Genomic DNA, 20,058 nt, shown 5'->3' on the forward strand with positions numbered 1-20,058 from the left:
CTATATAGAAGTAGGTACCTTTACTATTTTCAAACTTTACCGTAAATACCATCCCCCCTTTTCAACATCGTATTTGTAATACATCCAATTTAGCATAATTAAAATATAATTTCAAACACCTTTTAAGGGGAAGGCTAAATGCAATTATAAAATATTCATTCTAAGAGGTAAGATAGGGATTTCGGTTCGGCCCTTGAAGGAAATGTGTACAGACGTAATTGGACAAGGGGGGTTCTAAAAAACGTGACAAGAATTGACGACTTGAGAATAAAAAAAATCAAAAAATTACGTAACATTATATTATATAAACGACTGGTAGGTAAGTACTCGAGATTATGTAAAAACGCAGACATTATTGATGGGCGCTGCCATCGTTTAAACGGTTTTAAATGGCTGAAAATATTTGAAAGGAATAATTTGAAAATTTAAAAAAGCACTATGGTTCTAGTCAAAAAATAAAGAATAACACAAGGAATGCGGTGTGGGTGTGTTTCGTGATCAAGTCTGGCCATTCGGGACATAAATTTCAAATTCGGTACAAATTCTTAATCAAATGAAATGGCAATGTCAGGCAGTGTAAGCCTGATGTACGAGTGTTTTCATTGGTTCTAAGGACTAGAACCAAAACGTACCTACTACCTAAGTCAGTTGCCACATCGGTTTCCATTCAAAACTACAGGTAAATCATTTTAAAGAGACCTTTACTTGTAGTGTATTAGATATATATTATTAAAAAAATTATACATAAAATTAAACGGTTTACTTATAGGTACTTGAGTAGGTACTGAGGATAGGTGAAAACAATAATTTTAAACGTAGCTACGCACAACGGGCAAGTGTTCCAAACTAGTTTCAAACACTTTTTTGAAGCTTTCATCACTTTCAATACAATCAGTGTGCACATATTCAATCGTGTCATCTTTTGAAAACGTGTACAAAGATTTGCCCGTACGTCACTTCTATTTGAAGGTATGTGTTTACTACGTCTATCAGTGGTTCAAGTGAATATTTTGCACATCAATATTATCATTTATTTTTATAATTATTTCTCACCTAATTGTAATGAAATCTTGTATTCGAACATGTTATTTTTTAAACATAGAAATTTAATTTTATTGCATGGAAACGTTTTTTTGTGTATTTTCGGGTAAAATTCGGTTTAGGGGAGTCACTCGAATAACCGAAATTGAACTTGATTTGGACTAATTTAGGGCTGGGGAATCCGAATCTGCAATAATTAGGTGGGGGTCGGCACCATTAACTGAGTTATAGGGTCTTGAAATTTCGTACGCGATACATAGAAACCATGTTTTATTTATCAACTATGACTTAAGAAAATCAAATTAATAACTATTTAACACTTTTGAAATTTCAGTAAATTTCAGTCACCTAATTCTTGCAGATTCGGATTCCCCAGCCCTAAATTAGTCTAAATCAAATTCAATTTCGGTTATTCGAGTGACTCCCCTAATCCGAATTTATTCCGTATTTTCTAAATATGTCATTGAAGCTATTTATGAAATATTAAATCAAAATAAAAACCAGGTGAAGGAATCGCGCACTTTCATCAATTAAATAAGTAATAATAAGACACAACACATGTGCTTATCAAATTATTAATTACTTATAAATAACTACAATAATGTACTGTACATTCCTCTTCCAAACGCAAGCTAACGCTTCCATGAAAGATTAGTATTCAAATCACATAAACCCAATGGTATTATTTTATATGTAATTACCTTATTTCTTTAATATAAAAAAAACTTTAAAAATACCAAACTTTCTTGTCCATTCGTACCGTCGGATTCGGGAGACAAACATAACTTCGCTGAATATACTATAATAATGAAATAAACATATTCTATTAATTTTATGCATGTACTGTATAATTTTTACTATTCATATGTAAAAGCCCCTAAAAAGGGCGTTAATAAATAATTATTTTGTTCTATTCTACTCGGTGTTGCCATAGTAATGAATAAAATTATTAAATTTTTAATTTTTAGATTGTTGACAGACATAACATAACTACCTACCTACTAGTAATGTAGTACCTACCGTTGTAAGCGCTGGAGACGAATATCTTGACCAGTCTAGGGCCGGGCCATTGGTCGGCGCTGCAGGAGTACCCTCGGAGGGTCTCCATCACCACGGACTCTGGGGTGGCCATCCTTCCTGCTTTCTGCGCTCCTGTCACTCCTCACTCCTCACCACTCCCTGCTCAAAAAGACATAAGAAACATACCAGCTGTAATTTAACATATATTTTAGGGAGTATATACCTAAGTACGAGGGTATTTCTTATTATTTTACATTATTGTCATTTCGCAAAATATGTAGAAAAATAGATAGATGTTAATGCTTTAAAAAAAATTTAATGTTCCTTTGTATTAAAAAAATAGGAGACATTTCTTTTGGGATTTCCCCTCGTACCTAAGACTTTTCAAAAGGTAGGAACGGGAAATATTCGCACAAGTACCTACGTCATATGATGAAACTTGGATTGTTTAAGCCGGGATCTCATCACTTCTCATTTCATAGAATCTATGGAATAAATTCGAGACAACGGACGTTTCTATGGAATAGAAACCCAAAGATGAATGGACTTTTGTTCCATAAATTGACCATAGAGACTCATATAAATGATCATGTAAGAATGCGCCAGTATCAAAGTTTTTAAGGAAATTTGTTTAATCAACCCTTCTAAATCATCGAACAGTTCGAAGTTTCAAGTAGGTAAATTGTTTAGAAGCAATTTCAAGAACTAATCGGTAATCGGTAGGTAATATGTAATCGCTAGGTACTTAATAAATGTGTAATCTGTGGGGAATATGACTAACATGTGATCGATAGGTAATATAATAATATTATGTAATCGGTAGGTAACGTGTAAACGCCGTAATCGGGTAGGTATCCATTGATATACCATTGCAATACAATATTATAATAACTTCACAGTTACAGTTCGGTAGGCGAGAAAGATATTATAATGTTATCGTATTTCGCACGATTTGTTTGGTATTGCGAGCCAAAGCTGTAAGTTATTGAACCATCTCTGAATTCTTCACACCGACGAATTACACTATTGTTTTGAAAATGCGGGAAAGCTAAACTTATAATAAACATACGAGAAACAGCTGCGAAATTTGCTGTATCGTGGTTTTCTGTGGGAACATTATAAATTATTTTATACAAACACCCAACGAGACATAAACAATAAATACAAAACACATCACAGCAGTTATTTTTATACAATGGAGTGGAGTATCTACCTAAAACTCGGCGCATCATTCAGATGATATATTATAATTTTAATATCAACTAATCTTAAAAGATAATATTCTCGCCTGTGATAACTTACTTATTCGCTCGTTTAGTTAGTATTGTGCAAATAATCCAACTATGTATTCTATGGTATTGTACGAGTATATCTATTGAAAACCGATTAGAAAATAAAGAGTATGACTGTATCGTGATGCTGTGGAGACTGGAGACAATGTAGACTTGAAGGCGCCAGAAGGGCTAAAAAAACAACCGCTTTTGTGTTCGAATATTGTTTCTTCCGCTTATATCAGAATTCGCTCGGTTAAATATCCGTCGTAATATTTTATAATATTATTCCAAAGTAAAATTCTTTAGCGAATAATTCATTTCTATACTATCCACGCCACTTACGTATTTCTTTATAATGTCTGACTTAAATCATAGCCAATTAATAGATCGCTTTCGCAAAAAGCTGCTGAAAAAACAGACATTTTTTAGTAAAAACATAGTATTTCGCGCAGTTTTACTACTGTGTATATATCTTATTTATTTTCTCGAGCGTATCTCAGATAATCTCTCATCGTTATGTATATTTTTTTAATAATTTAGATAATATTTTGGTGCGCGGTTTCGCATCGTTAAACAATCGTTGAGAATGTTATGATAAATGTAAACAAAGAATAAAAATAGCTTTAACAATCGTTTACGCTTTGTAAATTTATCAGAAAATGGGAAAAGGAATTATTGAACTAACGTGAGAACAAAAAAATATTACGGTTTATTTATTAGAAGAATCTGTCGATGAAAGACATTCCTGCTTCCTACCAACTAAATACTACATTTGGGGGGACAATGACCTAATAAATGCCTTATTTTGTCGTTGATTGCCTATTATGACACCAATTGAGCTATTTCATAGAAATACATAGGTACACGCTTAATCTACTTACTATGTAGTTTGTAGTTAGCTTAGCTAATATTATCTATGATGTATAGGAAGCTAACTTAGCTTCCTAATAATATTTATACAAAATATAAATAATCACGCAGAAATGGAAGGGCATTCTTTCGATTTCTGGACATGACTCTGAAATTCCGCACAACAGGAAGTCTAAAACTGACATATCTATATATAGATAGACATATATAGATATGTCAGTCTTAGTCTTCCTGATTATAACACGAAAAGAAAAAAATAATGGCAGCTTCATCATCACTTGATTCTACAGACATTTTTTTACGTAATTTGATAGTGATATATGACATAGGGGCAACTGAAATGCGCAGGCGATTTGCGAATGTCGAGTCGCTGTTGAAAACTGGTCGCACCGTGTGCGGACTGCTTTTGAAATACACAGTACAGCAACTTGAGTTGCCAACTGGTTTTTTTTTCAGTTGCCCCGTGAGCGGATGGACTTATCATAAATACGTAAAATTACTAGAACAAATTTAAAAAATCTATGGTATCTTTACATGAGAATGCATGGTGAGGACAGCTCTCTGAAATGCGCTACGAAAGTCCCTAATCTAGGATGAATGGGGCCCTTACAGAAAATTAATAAACTATTTTATTGACAGCCCATGCATGGAATGTATAAATTGTTCGGACTGAACAACTACCACCAGGGTCGACATCGCGACTTAGTTTACATGGTGGATCGGACGTGGTATGACAAGAGGAATGGGTGCTGCTAAAAGAAATTTCTAGGTCTCTTGACATTTTCGACATCGGCCATGAAAGTTTCAATAAGTAGTCATTTTAGGCGAGGATTCCAAAATACATTATTGTTAAAATTTTAATTTATTTATTTACAGTTATTTAAACAATGTCACATATATTGTAATAGTATTAGATAAATCCGTAATACACATTATTAAAAAAGATACTAAAAGGAAATTCTCATACTAATGAGGTAATTAAGTCTTAATTGACTTAAAATACATGGCAATTTTTCAGGGTGTGGTAATCTTAATGGTTCACGGTATTCCTGTCCATAATAAAAGCAATTTATGCATTGTTTTTTCTAGCCGTTTAATCAAAAGAATAGGAAAATAAGAGGATTAACACGGCACCGTACACGTATACATTTATAAACACGCACTTCACTACAATCTACACATCTGCCTTAATGGTGAAAACGTTGACTAAATAAGGAGGAAGCGCAACACGGCATAATACATTAAAAATATATTATGGTAGTACTTTAAAATGGGCCGTGAAAATCTCAATTCCAAAAAATGATTATAATAATTATTCACTATTGAGTAATCCACTACACGCAGAGACAAGTGATTTTAACACGTTGAACGCCATGTAGGTCACAGGTGACCTCATAACGAAAATCGTCATTTTTCTCCCATAGCGCCATGACGGTCATCGGTGACCGCAGTTAATGGTCGCCGATGTCATCTAGGTATTTTTTTTTTCAAATTTAAAATGGTAAATTTTCTTCATTTCCACAATAGCGTTCAACGTGGTAAATAGGACAAGTTTGAATGTACACATTTGTGTACCCCGATAATAAAGAAAGTTTCAATAAAGTTTTTCCGATAGTAACGAAAGTTTGAAATACCCTCCTCCAGTCCCCTCTTACACCGCAAGTGCTAAAATATACTAGATGCATAGCGACGTTTATCACTTCCGTTTAAATTTAGTTAAGTTAAGTTAAGATTAGATTTATTCAATTTGATTTAACTGTATAATCATCATCATATTCAAAAAGACTCATTTCGGTTGTCTGTGCGTCCTGCGTAACTCTCGTTCAATGAACTCATATTTGCTTTTAATTTACGTGTCATGTTTGAAATTGGAACCGATTGTGTGAAGATTTCAGATAAGTGGGAAAGTACCTACCTACCATGTGTATAATGTTTTTAACAGAAAACTGTTTTAATTATCATTTTCAAAGTTATTATAAAGGTCTACACGGAGATCTTCCTGATAAAAAATATACTTAATTTATTATGTTTTAAAATTATTCGTATTCCTGTTAAAAACGGGATTGTAGGCCATTGACGAATGCATTTATAGGTATCCTGATGATGAACTTTAAGTAAAATACCAATGTTTTGTCTCGATGTCCGAGCACGTGTTCATAAAAATCCTAACATTTTTGCATTTCGTCATGATTTTTTATTTAGACAAACGCAGGTTCGTGAACACGTGTTCCGAAAGTATTATGAATTTACTAACACTTTATCAGGAAGCGGTTTGTAGTTCCGTTTTTAACAAGATTTTGCGGAGAATTCAGATTAGTGGTAATTTACCTACCTACCATGTGTATAATGTTTTAGGGGAAAACTGTTTTAATTATCATTTTCAAAGTTGGAACCTATTGTGCAAAGAATTCAGATTAGTAGTAATTTACCTACCTTACATGTGTATAATGTTTTAAGCGGAAAACTGTCTTAATTGTTATTTTCAAAGTTGGAACAGATTGTGCGAAGAATTCAGATTAGTGGTAATTTACCTACCTACGTGTGTATAATGTTTTAGCGGAACACTGTTTTAATAATCATTTTCAAAATTGGAACCGATTTTGTGAAGAATTCACATTAGTGGTTATTTACCTACCTAGCATGTGTATAATGTTTTTAACGGAAAAATGTTTTGATTATTATTTCGAAACATAGAACCGATTGTGTAAAGAATTCAGATAAGTGGTAAATTACCTACCTACCATGTGTAAAATGTTTTTAGCGGAAAACGGTTATTTTTTTAAGAATTCAGCACTGGAATATTATAATAGTGGTATGGTGAATGTATATTGATATATTAGATCGCGCACTTTGTGAGAAGCTATAAGAAGGAATTGAAAAAGAAAGGTAGAGGAAGGAAGGAAGGAAGGATGTAATCTCGAGAGTAAAAGGCTCTGGCGGATATGAAAATGTGTTTCGTGCACGTCTTACAAAAGGCTTAGTAATCATATGTAGATGAAACGAGTATCAAGTAGCCAGGTGTATACTAACACTGTACCGGTACACGCTAGATATAGATTATTTACCTGTGAATAGCTTACACAAACAATGGGAAGAAACACAAGTACAGGTAAGCCCAGTACTTTTCCTAAAAGAATACCGACAGCGGATCTATTTACAAAGCCAATCGATGAATCTAAAACATAAGTAGCTTATCACGCAAGTATCTACTTTTGTTTTCCGTGGAAGTGTCGCGAGTCGGAGGGGCTGATGGCATTCAGTAATAAAAAATTAGTGACAGTTTTGTTATAATTTAACGGTGGAAATATGAATTAGAAAGTGCTATATCTAGGTACCTACCTAGTCAAATGTAAATATAAAAAAAGATCGATGCAAAAGTGTAAAGTGTAGTGTGTGTGTTTGTGTATATGTGGAATTGGGACATACTCGACAGGTAATAAAACCACGCTCAAAATGCGCGCGTATATTTTAATGTTGGGAAATCTTAGTTCTCATCCAATGCACAGATACTGGCGCGATCATCCCCAGTACTCCCGTTTTCTAAATTAACCACAATAAAGCTGACAGCAAGTTCAAAAGGTTTGTCTTGTCTGTACCCAACGGCATTTTTCCATGAGACTGAAGTTTCAATAATTGAAACAATGATTATGTCGCTCGCTCTGTCCCGTGACTCCACGGAAAATGTTTGTTTATTTTGCCTTACGCACTTAGCACGATAATTATATTTACTTACAGTTCGATGGTTCTCCGCTGTTATATGCAACGAAGCATTTATTCAACTTTTACAAGGTAAATATTATTTACAAAATCATATTCACAGCGCACCTTTCCACGTTCATCCGACAGCGATGCATATTTGTTTAATTAGAATAAGTAAATAAAGAAAGGCGCGGTACTGACCACTGACCACTGCCCGACGGACGGCCGTTAGTATCGGAGGCCCAAAGCTCAACAGATAATGGCTGAAGCTCACGAGAGGATATTCAGGTAACCAAAGTTCGGCTACCGAGGGTGAAGACATGAGAAAAATCCATCGCGGGGTCTCGCGCGCGCACAGCACGGCCGGTCGAATAAAGTCGAGCGCAATACGGCCTGCGAGGCTCGGCGCTCGGCCCGGCTCGGGAAATGGTCGGGAAACGCTCGGGAAACTCCGGAGACTGCGCGCTCGGACAGGCTCGGCCGGTGGAAGTGGAGGTGGAAGCTCGCAGCTCGCAGCACCTCGCAGAGTAAGGAGAATGAGAATACTTTCTTCGTTAAATAGCGCGGGTGTGTACAATTGTACATGTACACTGCGTATACACATGTACCTACTGTACACCTGTACAGCGTGCTTGTAGTACTCCTACCTCTGTGAATAGCTGTTAATAAGTGACCACCTGTAATAATATTTCTCTGATAGCGTCGCATTTACCTTTGTAATCGTCGCACGTATCGACGTATATGATGGTAGTTTTCATTATTATTATTTTTTACTTAACGCTCAGAGGGCTTTTAAATGATAGATAATCACAATAAAATTACAATAGATAACAAATACAATAAACTATTTTTTATCAATCAGTGATCAGATAGGTTTACAAAAAACATTTAAAAAATACAACAGAAGCCTTAAGAGTAGTGTTGCAATACATATTTTATGTGATCCAAAAAAAATCGCTAAGTTAACAATGAATATGTCAATATCACCTAAGTATTGGTTTCCTATAATATGAAACCGCTATATAGGGATATAGTAGGGGAATGGGTAATGTACTTGAGTTTGGTATACTAGTAGAATAGTGTATTTTGTCGAGTTGTTCTTATGGGTAAGTGTAGTATGTGTGGTTTGTGAGTTCCAGGAGTTCGCAACAGTCTAAATTAGGGTAGGTAGTCATTATGTATCAATTTAGTTGTTTGAATTATAATGAATATTTTTCTTTATCCTCAGTACAGGTTGGTTTATTGTAGCCTTTCTCAAAATAAAGAAATTCAATGGTTTAATTTTACCAATTTTACATAAAGTTTTCATTTCAGAAAAAAGAACTACTGTGTAACTCGCAGTAGTAGCAACGACTTCGCATCTTGAAAAATTTTATTTTTTCTTATTTATCAATTAAAAAATGCAATATTTATGACGTATTACGGCCAGTTCCCAGGGCTGTATGTCTTTGACGTATCTCTTATACGTCAAATACGAATACGTGATTTACAATCCGTGAAAAACGAATATTATTTATCAGCCGAAAGAATCGAGTGAAACGACGAAAAGACGAATCGCAAAAAAAACGATACGTCAAAAAAACAACGTTTTCATAAACGGATACGTCTTCCGCTACGTCTTTTGTTGACAAAAACCTATACGTCATTTGAAATTTTGTCACGTGAAATGACGTATACGTCATTTTTCAAGAAACTTGATTATGTAGGCGAGTTGAACACGTTCATAGTAGTTCTTATACTACGTATAAACAGGAACGAGCCGAGCCACGAAATATGGGAAAACAACGAACCAACCGCAAACGGCGCAAAATACCTTTTCCCGTAATTTGTGGCTCGGTTCGCAGAAATGTTGTCCTGTTTATACGAACACTTAAGCCACTACAAAAAAAACGTTACGTTAAAGACGTACGGCCTTGGGAGCGAGCTGTTAGTTATCGTTGATATATTTACTAGTGAGTTCTTACCATTAAGTACATATTAATACTAATTAACATTTCAAAGTTGTAGAAAATGATGTTGTTGCCGTTGAACTAGAAATCCCTGAGAGACAAAACTGCAAATTTTATAAAAAGTTTTTTTTTTTAAACTAGGTTAGCACATACATATATGTATATATACATATTCACATATACGTATACACACATACATACATGTTTAATGGTTCAACTATCTTAATAAAAATAAGACAACAGAAAAAAACTTATAAACATGCACAAGTTTATATACAAGATAAGAGTTTACATAAAGTAAATAACTTAATATACACACTATTTAAACAAAAAAGTATCGACATTTTTCAAAACCAATGGTTTATTTGTCAGGATAAACAATGTATTTGTTTATTCAAATCTAAATGATGCCACGGAGTGATTTTTCAATTATTGAACAACTTAAAAGTAGTGTATAGTACCGAAAAATCTAATAAACAGAAACGTAATCTACGTACCATACAATATATTTAATTATAACAAACGTAACATTAAAACACATAAGCACAGTAGATAATAAGAAATGTATGTACCGTATCACACTTGAAGGAATAATAATAATGTTGCCTATCGTAAACAAACAAAGTATTGATGTTCAAAATATACCTAGAGTGTGCGTACAGAGTTAACCCTAACAGATTAGGTACTCACGCAGGAGCATTGCTTGCATACGCTATGTTCAAACTAGTTAATAATTTCAGAAAAATAAAAAATTCCATTGTATTTGAAAAAAAGATATTTTTTAAATAATAATAGGAAACTTGAAAACTTTTCGAATATTTTATTTTCAAATGTTTTCACTTTTTGTCCGCTTATCGCTAATAACAATCAGCAGGAATAAACACCCGTTTGAATCGGTCCGTGGCTGAGTCGGCTAATGAGTAGGGTTCCCATCCTCAATTCTTCGCCTGGCCAAGTCCCCAATTATTGCATAAACAATATCTTCCGCTTAGATCAGAGGTTCCCAAAGTGGTCTATATGGACCCCCAGGGGTCGATTTCGGCTTGCTGGGGGTCTTTGTCAGCGAGAAAGAAATTTGGGGGTCCACGAGATTCAAATGGGGATACATACGAGCGGACCCCCATTTACCTCAACTCATTATTTAGGAGTTCCGTAAATGACACAATACACCTAACACAGTTTTCCGTAATACTAATAATAGACTGAGAAATTACTTATTTGGTAATTGTATGTTTATATATCGTAAAGTTGTTAATTAAGATTTTTTGTATTTCTTTGGCATTCACTATGTAACAATTTCTAGACATTTTTTTGTTTTTAATGAGTTTTTATTATTCACAATGTACATTTGTTACGTATAATTTTTTTTATAAAATTAGCGACCGGTTTCGACACGTCCGTGTCATTAACTAGCTATTTTAAAACTAAATTTTTAAGTGCAGAAAAATGGGGTTTTATTTAGTTTGGTTCTTGGGTGGGAGGGATTTGAGGGAGGGGGTTGAGAGGGAAACGGAGGGAGGAGTCAACATAACGGGGAACATTGTCAATAGAGGTGATTTGCAAGGTGCTATTATTTTATTTACTATATTAATGTTTGAATTTTTTTTTTGTTGATTTCTAATGTTTCTAATGCGCACAAATTAAAATATTTATTAATGTTAGAATGTTTAAACTTAGTTTTATCCCGGTTGAAGCTATGGCCTGTCTCTATCAAATGATTAGCGAACTCGGAGAAATTATTATTTTTTAAACATAGTTCGTGTTCCCTAATTCTGGTTTTGAAATTTCTTGTAGTCATACCTACATACTGCGAGTTACAAACATTACATGTTTTTCTTCTTTGTTCTTCGGAACAACAACAAAGATACAGGACTTACTGAGGTCTGCAAAGACTAAGTTTCCTCTGGAAACAGATGGAGTGTATAAACTCAGCTGTTCCGGATGTGACAAGGTCTATGTAGGCCAGACAGAGCGGACTATCTCCAAAAGAATTTCGGAACACTTCAGAGCTTGTAAACTCGGCCACCCTGACAAATCGGCAATTGCCGAGCATTTGATTGACACCGGGCATTACTTTGGATTTGTTCCTGAAATCCTGGGGAGACCGAAAACTTATAGAGCACGGCTGATTACGGAGGCCATTGAAATTCATAAAAATCCCGTAAACATCAATAGAGACGATGGAGCTAAGCTTAATAGTTCTTGGTATCCGGTAATTGACGGATACACCAGAGCTAAACGAAGAAAACCACTTTAAATAAAAAAAAATGATACGTTAATGTTAGCTCAGAGGGTTGGAGCTGGCAACACGGTATCACAACCTCATACTTAAGCTCACATTTTAACACAACCTCAAATAAGACATCTGCCCTGATGATGGACACTGCAATGCTGTCCGAAACGTTGGCTAAAGAAGGAGTTAGCGCAACACGGCATAATACCCCAAAAACAAATAACAAAAATACTGTATAATTGTCGATTGTCGCAGGCCGGATTGATGACATTGGCGGGCCGTTGTTTGGAGACCCCTTCTATAGTCTATAGACTACATAATGAATTTACTTTATTGACAACTTTTATCGAAATCGATTCAGAAATTTAGTTAACTATAATAGCTGCTAGTTTGTAATACTTTCTAAGGTTTCAAGGATTTGAATAAAACATTTAAAACAGTTTTAGGTTTAATTTATTTAACTAGTTTCAGGTTTATTCTCATACAATAATATATAAGTGTTTCACAGTTACAATTAGGGTTGCCAGATACGGGCTGGATAAAAAGTTATTATTAAGTCTCCAAACAAATAAAAGAAATCAGCACCTCTTTTAAATAAAAATCAACTTAAGGTACATATTCGAATATAATAACTAAACTTAAAATACAAATTAAAACGTTGGTAAAAAAATTTACATAAAGCATTATCTAACATAAAAAAAACAAAACTGAACTCAAAACAAAAATCTGGCAGTTACAATTCTCGTCTGCATTTAAGTGCAGCAAAATCATTAATTAGATCTTCGCAATCCAATTTCCTTAAAAAATCTGCCTCTATGTTAAGCAAAGCAAGATTGTTCAGCCTTTACTCCGCCATTGTTGTGCGTAAATAATTTTTTACACGTCGTAAACAAGAAAATGATCGCTCTCCAGAACAGTTACTGGCGGGAGTACACACACACATTCGAATCACATCTCTTCACGAAGTAGCTTAGGTTTTCGATTGCGTCGAAAATCTCTTTCATATTCCTGTAAAAATGACAGTTTTTTGGCTTTGTTTTCGAAATCATCGAAATTATCTCGCATTTCGCCAATAAAATGTATAAGTACCTTATACAGTTCTATGACAATGGTGATGTCAATTTCCACACTCTGAAGTTTTTTACTTGTGGCGTTAATACGATTCAGTAAAAATCCCCAAAACACAGTCATGGTGGCCGTTTCAAAGCGTTCCAGTTTTAAACGAATACCTCTTGCTTCACATATAACGGCTTTCTTCTGTTCTTAGGTGCGGCGAGGGCGGCTGCGGGGCGTGGGGGCGCGCTGTGTGCTGTGTGTGAACACGCTCTTTCATATCGCTATTTCGTACGTAGAATATTTAGGTACTTAGGAAGTAATTTCTTGTTATCATCTGTGACTTTTTTGTCACGATTGGCCGCCCCTAATATCTGGCCGCCCTAGGCCCGGGCCTACATAGGCCTAAGGGCAAATCCGCCTCTGCTCCCACCCAAGAACCAAACTAAATAAAACCCCATATTTCTGCACTTAAAAATTTATTTTTAAAATAGCTAGTTAATGACACGGACGTGTCGAAACCGGTCGCTAATTTTATAAAAAAATTTATACGTAACAAATGTACATTGTGAATAATAAAAACTCATTAAAAACAAAAATTGTTAATTAAGGTTTATAAATAGAGTCTACGTTCCCTTTCTCGTCAGAATTAATATATCGAACCAAAACATTGCACATTGGAAGCCGCGAATTTTCCTAGTTCCCCAACTTGTTTTTGACAAACGTCCAGGGTAATAATGACGTTCAAAATTTAGATGCACTTCACACAGACTTCAAAACTAAGTTTGAGGACATTTTGACTACGGAAATGCAACATTGAAGAATCGTATATCATGTGACAAGAAGAAATGACCGGAATAAGCACTGACAAAGAACTTAAGGGGAAGTTCTGTAGGGCCAGCTACAGAAAGAAATTCCCGTTGCTTATCCTGCTCCATTTTCATTTGGTGTAATACCTCAAAAGGGCGCCCCTGTCTGCACAATTCAAAAACAGAGGAACTATATCGCCACCCGGTTGTAGGGCAGGCAAGGGAAGGGAATCTTTTTACGAAAAAAATAAATGATTATCACATGGGACGTTAATAGTTTTAGGAAAATTCAATATTCGGCAGGCAGGGGGTCTACGGAAAAAAAAAATATTTAGCAAGTAGTCTACGGGGCAAAAAAGTTTGGGAACCTTTGGCTTAGATGGTAGTAGGTGATTTTCAAATGTTGTTTGTCACTATATAAATATATTATTTTTAAAAAAACAAGCCAAAAGGCTGTTTTTCAGTGCCGTTTGACAAGGCAAGTACATCACTTTTGTAAGGGAAATCAATATTTTATTCACCAATAGACATAATCCGAATTGCGCGATTGAACGTATAGTCCTGTAACTCGACCATTTAGCTTTTCGTATCTCTGTAAATTTTTTTGTACGTTCAGTTGCAGTATCAAGATGGTGTCCATTTTAATGGTACAGTAAAAAAAAGTTTTCAAACACGAAATCGTAGTATTTATTTGGACTTTTTAATCGCATTTTTGCAATATTATAGTACCTGGACCTAAAAGAATTATCATTAAGATAGTGACGTTTTCTTATTTTTTAACTTTAAATTTATGGTTTATAATTAAGTAGGTAGGTATTTAAGTACCTGATTTCAAATCTTATGATTTCAAAGGAAATTTTGGTTTTGATTTAATATAAAAGAAAATTAGAAAAACACCGTTTTGAACGCGTTCACAAAACTATTAATGTAATTGCCAACAAATGATTTACCTGATTAAGAATAAATTCCAGAAAGTGAATACATTTTAGACAATTTTTCTAGGAAGCAGAAGACGTCGCAATTAATCTTAGAATAGTAATAAATTCTAAAACGGCGGACCGGTGAAGCGTAACGAAGAGATTTTATCGATTTTTTTCTCGTTCGAGCGAAAGCGAGTTCTGCGAGTGTGCCAAGAAAATAATTTAATGCGGCCCGCGCGAATAAGAATCTCTCGGCGTCCTTTCCCGGGCAATTTTGGAGAAACGCTTTCACCGGTCGTTTCGTTTTTATGTGCGAGTAAATACTAAACTTCAAGAAGTCTACGATTTATTTTCTTAAAGATTACGGTAGATACTTCAATTCAGTTTACAATACACACTGTACCGTCTAATCTGTATTTAGGCCTAGGCAACCCGGGCAGCTGCCTAGGGCGGCAATTTTTAGGGGACGGCATTTCATATTTTTTAAATTTTTTATTTTGTGGAAAACCAACAGATTACAATACATTACAAGGTATGAGAAAATATTCGTAATAATTAGTTCTCGCTGATTTTCAAACCGACACAAATTTAAAAAAAATGTTAATTATGTATTGTAATAAAATTAATAGTAAGTAATTTCTTACCAGTGTTTCAAACAGAGATGAACGCTTCCAGTAAGTCGATAGACTTGTTGTCAATGGTGTACATTAGCATGAAGTGAATTTTTTTTTCAGAATTTAGAAATCGCCATAGTTTGGAAAAATGCTCTATATGTAAACAATTAAAACTGTTTAATTTTTAATATTTTCTATTCTTGTACTCCCAAGAGCTACAAGAGTTATTTTTAATTTTACAATTTTACCCAAGTATGAATGCGAAATATCAAATACATTATATTCGTTGTTTTCCATTTATTTTACAAATTACACATTTATAAACTGATAAATAGAACAAATAGTGAGAAAAAACCTTTTCATTGATAATATTAACAATATTGAAAAACCTAAAATTCTCTAAATTTTCTATGAAAGGTATTGTATACTGGTGTTGAAAATGGGCACATTTTTTCCTGATTCTAACCTTATTTTTGTTCATCACTATCTCTAGCCATCTCTTCTCAAAAGTCCACAAACAGTATCTGACACTTCTGTTCAATTTTCACACATCTCTCTTTGGTTTGATTTGAGGTCAAGGAATTTTTTTTATCATTGGTAGTATGACATTGTCAATTATGGTGTGATCGGTAATGATATCAATTAACAGAAAAATCAAAAACCGACACCTTAAATGTGCGAATAACGTCTATTTGCATTTTCGTTTGCCGGGCTTTCAATATCCTTTTCAGCACCAACTCTCTTTCCTATTTTTTGTCGACTAGCATGGCTAACAATACGTTTTTTGATGCCCTAAAAACCATTATGCTGGATTACTGGATACGTAAAATCCTTTTAATCGCTGCCAAAATAGCACGATAGCACTAATGTTTCATGTAAATGTCTAGCACCAAAAACACACACTGTTTTTTATTTTTTATTAATGTTTCGGCGTTCAAGGCCATCATCAATCTATTGTTAAGCCACACTGAGACGTCTTATTTATATAATTTTTCACCTGTTTTTATTTAAAGCGATTTAATATTTTCGGTAAAATCAATTGTGTGAGGCCCTAACAAAATAATGAATACATACTAATGACGAGTTTGAACAATTCACGGAATTAGAACAATTCATCAAATTTCAAAGTTGATTTTCAAACTCCGTGAAGTTTCTATTCAAGTTCTGCTATTATGTCATTATTGGCCAGGTGTTTCACAAAAATGAAATGATAACAGAACTTGAATAGAACCTTCACAAAACTCAACTTTGAAATTTGATGAATTGTTCAAATTCTCTGAAACAAAACCCGTCCTAAGTCGTTTTAAGAACTGCAATAACTCTCTTCTATTTTATTTAGATTGGGTTGGTTTAAAAAATTGCTCTTTGGCAATAATAAAACATTTATAATAGTTAGTAGGGACTGCAAACAATCACGAGTAAACTCAATATGCAGGGTTTTCCAATAAGAGGTGTTATTTTGAATAGCCCGCTATTTCAGTAGATGTTACTTTTGAAGCTGTCATTTTTTGACATTTGACAATGACAAGTAGAAACTACGCCATTAATAAAAATGGAACGATACACGCTTCAACAACGCATTGAAATTATTAAAATTCACTTGAGTGAATCAAATGCAAATCATCTTGAGTGATGAGGCCCATTTCCACCTCGGTAGCTTCGTCAACAAGCAAAATTGTCGCATCTGGGGCTCGGAAAACCCAAGAGTTATTGTTGAAAAGCCTCTCTATCCTCAACGTGTGACTGTTTGGTGCGGTTTATGGTCCGGCGGAGTCATTGGACCTTACTTTTTCTAAAATGAGGCTGGAGCAACAGTTACGGTGAATGGATTGCGCTATTGAGAGATGATTAATATTTTTTTATGGCCGGAATTGGATGGTATTGATCTGGACAACGTTTACTTTCAACAAGACGGCGCTACGTGCCACACAAGCAACGAAACCATTGATCTTTTACTATTGAATATCAAAATAACACCTCTTATTGGAAAACCCTGTAGTTATATTATTCCTACCCAAGTTTTGGGTAATGCCGTGGACTGGCCAGCCGACCAACAACTGTCGCACACTCAACCGGTCTGTTAATAATAATTATTATCCTAATATAGTAAAATGTAAATCTATGCATGAATTGACGACATTCCAAGCGCGATGTAAGTAGCTCGATTATTCACGTAGCCAGAAAGGCAAACTTTTATACCACATTTTTGCTCAGATACTCGTAGAAGATCAACTCATGAGGTATGATCAACCGTCGTAATTAGAATGAGATTTTAAAATTGCCATTTTTTATAATGTGATACAGCAAAAGAGTTTCAACAGACTAGAACCAGTGGAACCAATGGTCCTCCCTTTGTGGAGTGTTGTTAGGCTGAAAGAAGTGAGGAGAGGAAGGATAGGGATGTCAAGCTATTACTACCTACTACTACTATTCTACCTAACTGAAAAAACCTTGAAAATCTACAATGTTTTTTTCCTAAATTAATTAATAATAAAACTTCTTATACGGTAACTTTATATCAGGGATACACTGTACCGTAAAACGTGGTTAGAATGTGCCACCAAGGGTGATCTTTTGGTTTTTTAGCAAGTTACAGGGAGAACTTAACTTGTATTTATTTGGCAGCTTTGTTTGCACTGTTCAACCTTGCATATGATACTAGTAACACCATCTCTTGAGCATATTGCCAACTACTAAATGCAACAACCATACTATTGACTGTTTAATTTTGACAGTTTGTGTCAGTAATACACAATTTGTCGAATTGTGTGGGCCTGAAAAATCTGTTAGATATTGATATTGAATAAAGTGATTTTTCTAAGCTATATGGTTTATTTGAAGATTCTCTGATGTATGCAGACGGAGCGTACATAATATTATGAACTCTGAGAACAAGAATGTGTTATCTCTGTTGGTTCTTGAGAAAACGGTGGAAAACTGAGCCCCCAGGTGAATGTGCGCCAGAAAAAATATAAGTTTTCTTCAAAATTATGGCACAATAAAAAAATGTACATATTAAAAATATCACTGAAAGAATTATTATTCTATCTAATACAACTACCCAATCTGCCATATCTCTAATTATTTTTTTCGCAGTGGTGGTACCTACATAATATTCAAAAGGTGGCAAATTCTCACCTCGGTTTTACGTTATATTAAAAATGCTGTTAATAATGTATGCTTCAAAATAGGTATAAAGAAACCAAAAGTTGAGAAAACTCACACTTCCAATGGAAGAGTAGTTACACCATTATAAGATCCTCAGTTGGTTCACATTAACCTCGCTCTTTATTACAGGGTACCAATTTCCAACAATGAGTAAAGGTATAGCCCTCCAGATGCAGAACGGCTGTGGTAATGGAAAATAGCTGATCTCATGGTTTAGTGGACAGAATACTTTTACGTGTCACGAAATAGTACAAATTGTCAAAATGTGGCTGTTGGACATGATTTGAACATGTGCACATGCGCACTGTCTAAACGCTACTGACTGCTATCGTCTAGCCCAGGGGTTTCCAAACTACGGCCCGCGGGCCGTGTTCGGCCCATCAGTGTCATCCATCCAGCCCGCGACATCTTATGACCAGTGTCATCAATCAGGCCCGCGACAGCTAATGGCTAAGACCTTGCTCAGAAGGGGCAAATTCGCCGCAAATTTTTTCGTGCGAATATATATGCTCGTTGGCGCACAAGTATCGCGCGAAAAATACGGGCGCAAATCGTGTGTAGTTCGCCATACTTACGTCCAGTTTACGCGCAAACTGCAGAGCAAGTACACGTATTAAGGGAAATGGAGTGGCAAAATAAGGAAGTTGAGTGAAAAATATTTTGACTTATAAAAAATATGTTCATGTAGATCAAAAAATATCGATTCTAAATATATAAATATATTTCTATATTATTATTCTTAGAATTAGTTAAACGTTCTTGAAAAGGCATTCAATAGCAATAGACTGTATACGCTCCACGATTGGTCGAAAGAATTCTGACGTCACATGTGTCGTGACTTGTACGTACAACGGATCACCTATGGTGCATCTCTTTCTATTACATGAGAGATGGTCGGTTTAGATGAGAGAGGTGTATAAGCCAAAGGTTTATTTGGGTTTGTCAAATATATGTACGTATTTATTGTTATTATTATATGAAATGGATTTCTAAAGATACATATTCGTATAGTGCTTTATAATAATATGTTGTTTATTGCATAACTTAGAAGTTTTTATAATTATACATGTCACATAGCATGTGATAAACTTCAGGCCGCCGGCCGCCCAGAAAAGTCTCACAGTGAACTGGGCTGTAAACTGTTATTTTACTTTTGGTCTTTACTTTTCTGCGCGGTGGTCCTGAATTCCCGGGCGGAACGTCAACAAGTAGCGACGGCAATACCGTACAAGTACCGTACCGGGCGGGAAAAGCAAATATTCTAACTTAAAATATTAATTAAACTATGAAATCTTAATCAATTTTCTTTTTTTTTTTAATAACATCAATTCTAATAGACGGTTAACATTGGTAAAAAAATTACTGGAATTCCTTGTTGAAGAATTAAAAAATTTTCCATACAAAATGC

At 34.8% G+C, this 20,058-nt stretch overlaps 1 protein-coding gene across 3 annotated transcripts in view; it reads right to left on the bottom strand.

The window, feature by feature from the left end:
- LOC149426461 (protein qui-1) overlaps positions 1-8,412 on the bottom strand; it is a 73,909-nt gene extending 65,497 nt beyond the window's left edge. For 2 of the 3 annotated variants that reach the window (XM_089631022.1, XM_089631008.1), the window contains exons 1-2: positions 8,106-8,412; positions 2,062-2,220 (exon numbers count right to left, since the gene is read on the bottom strand). In XM_089631022.1, the coding sequence (XP_089487148.1) occupies positions 2,062-2,173 (112 nt within the window). In that variant the 5' untranslated portion in view covers positions 2,174-2,220; positions 8,106-8,412. The other variant, XM_089631015.1, reaches the window with a different exon arrangement.
- Between the last annotated feature and the right edge of the window lie 11,646 nt (positions 8,413-20,058).

The sequence above is a fragment of the Hesperophylax consimilis genome, chromosome 1, assembly GCF_061612785.1.
Source record: "Hesperophylax consimilis isolate HC1 chromosome 1, BYU_Hcon_1.0, whole genome shotgun sequence".
In the NCBI taxonomy this organism is placed as follows: Eukaryota; Metazoa; Arthropoda; class Insecta; order Trichoptera; family Limnephilidae; genus Hesperophylax; species Hesperophylax consimilis.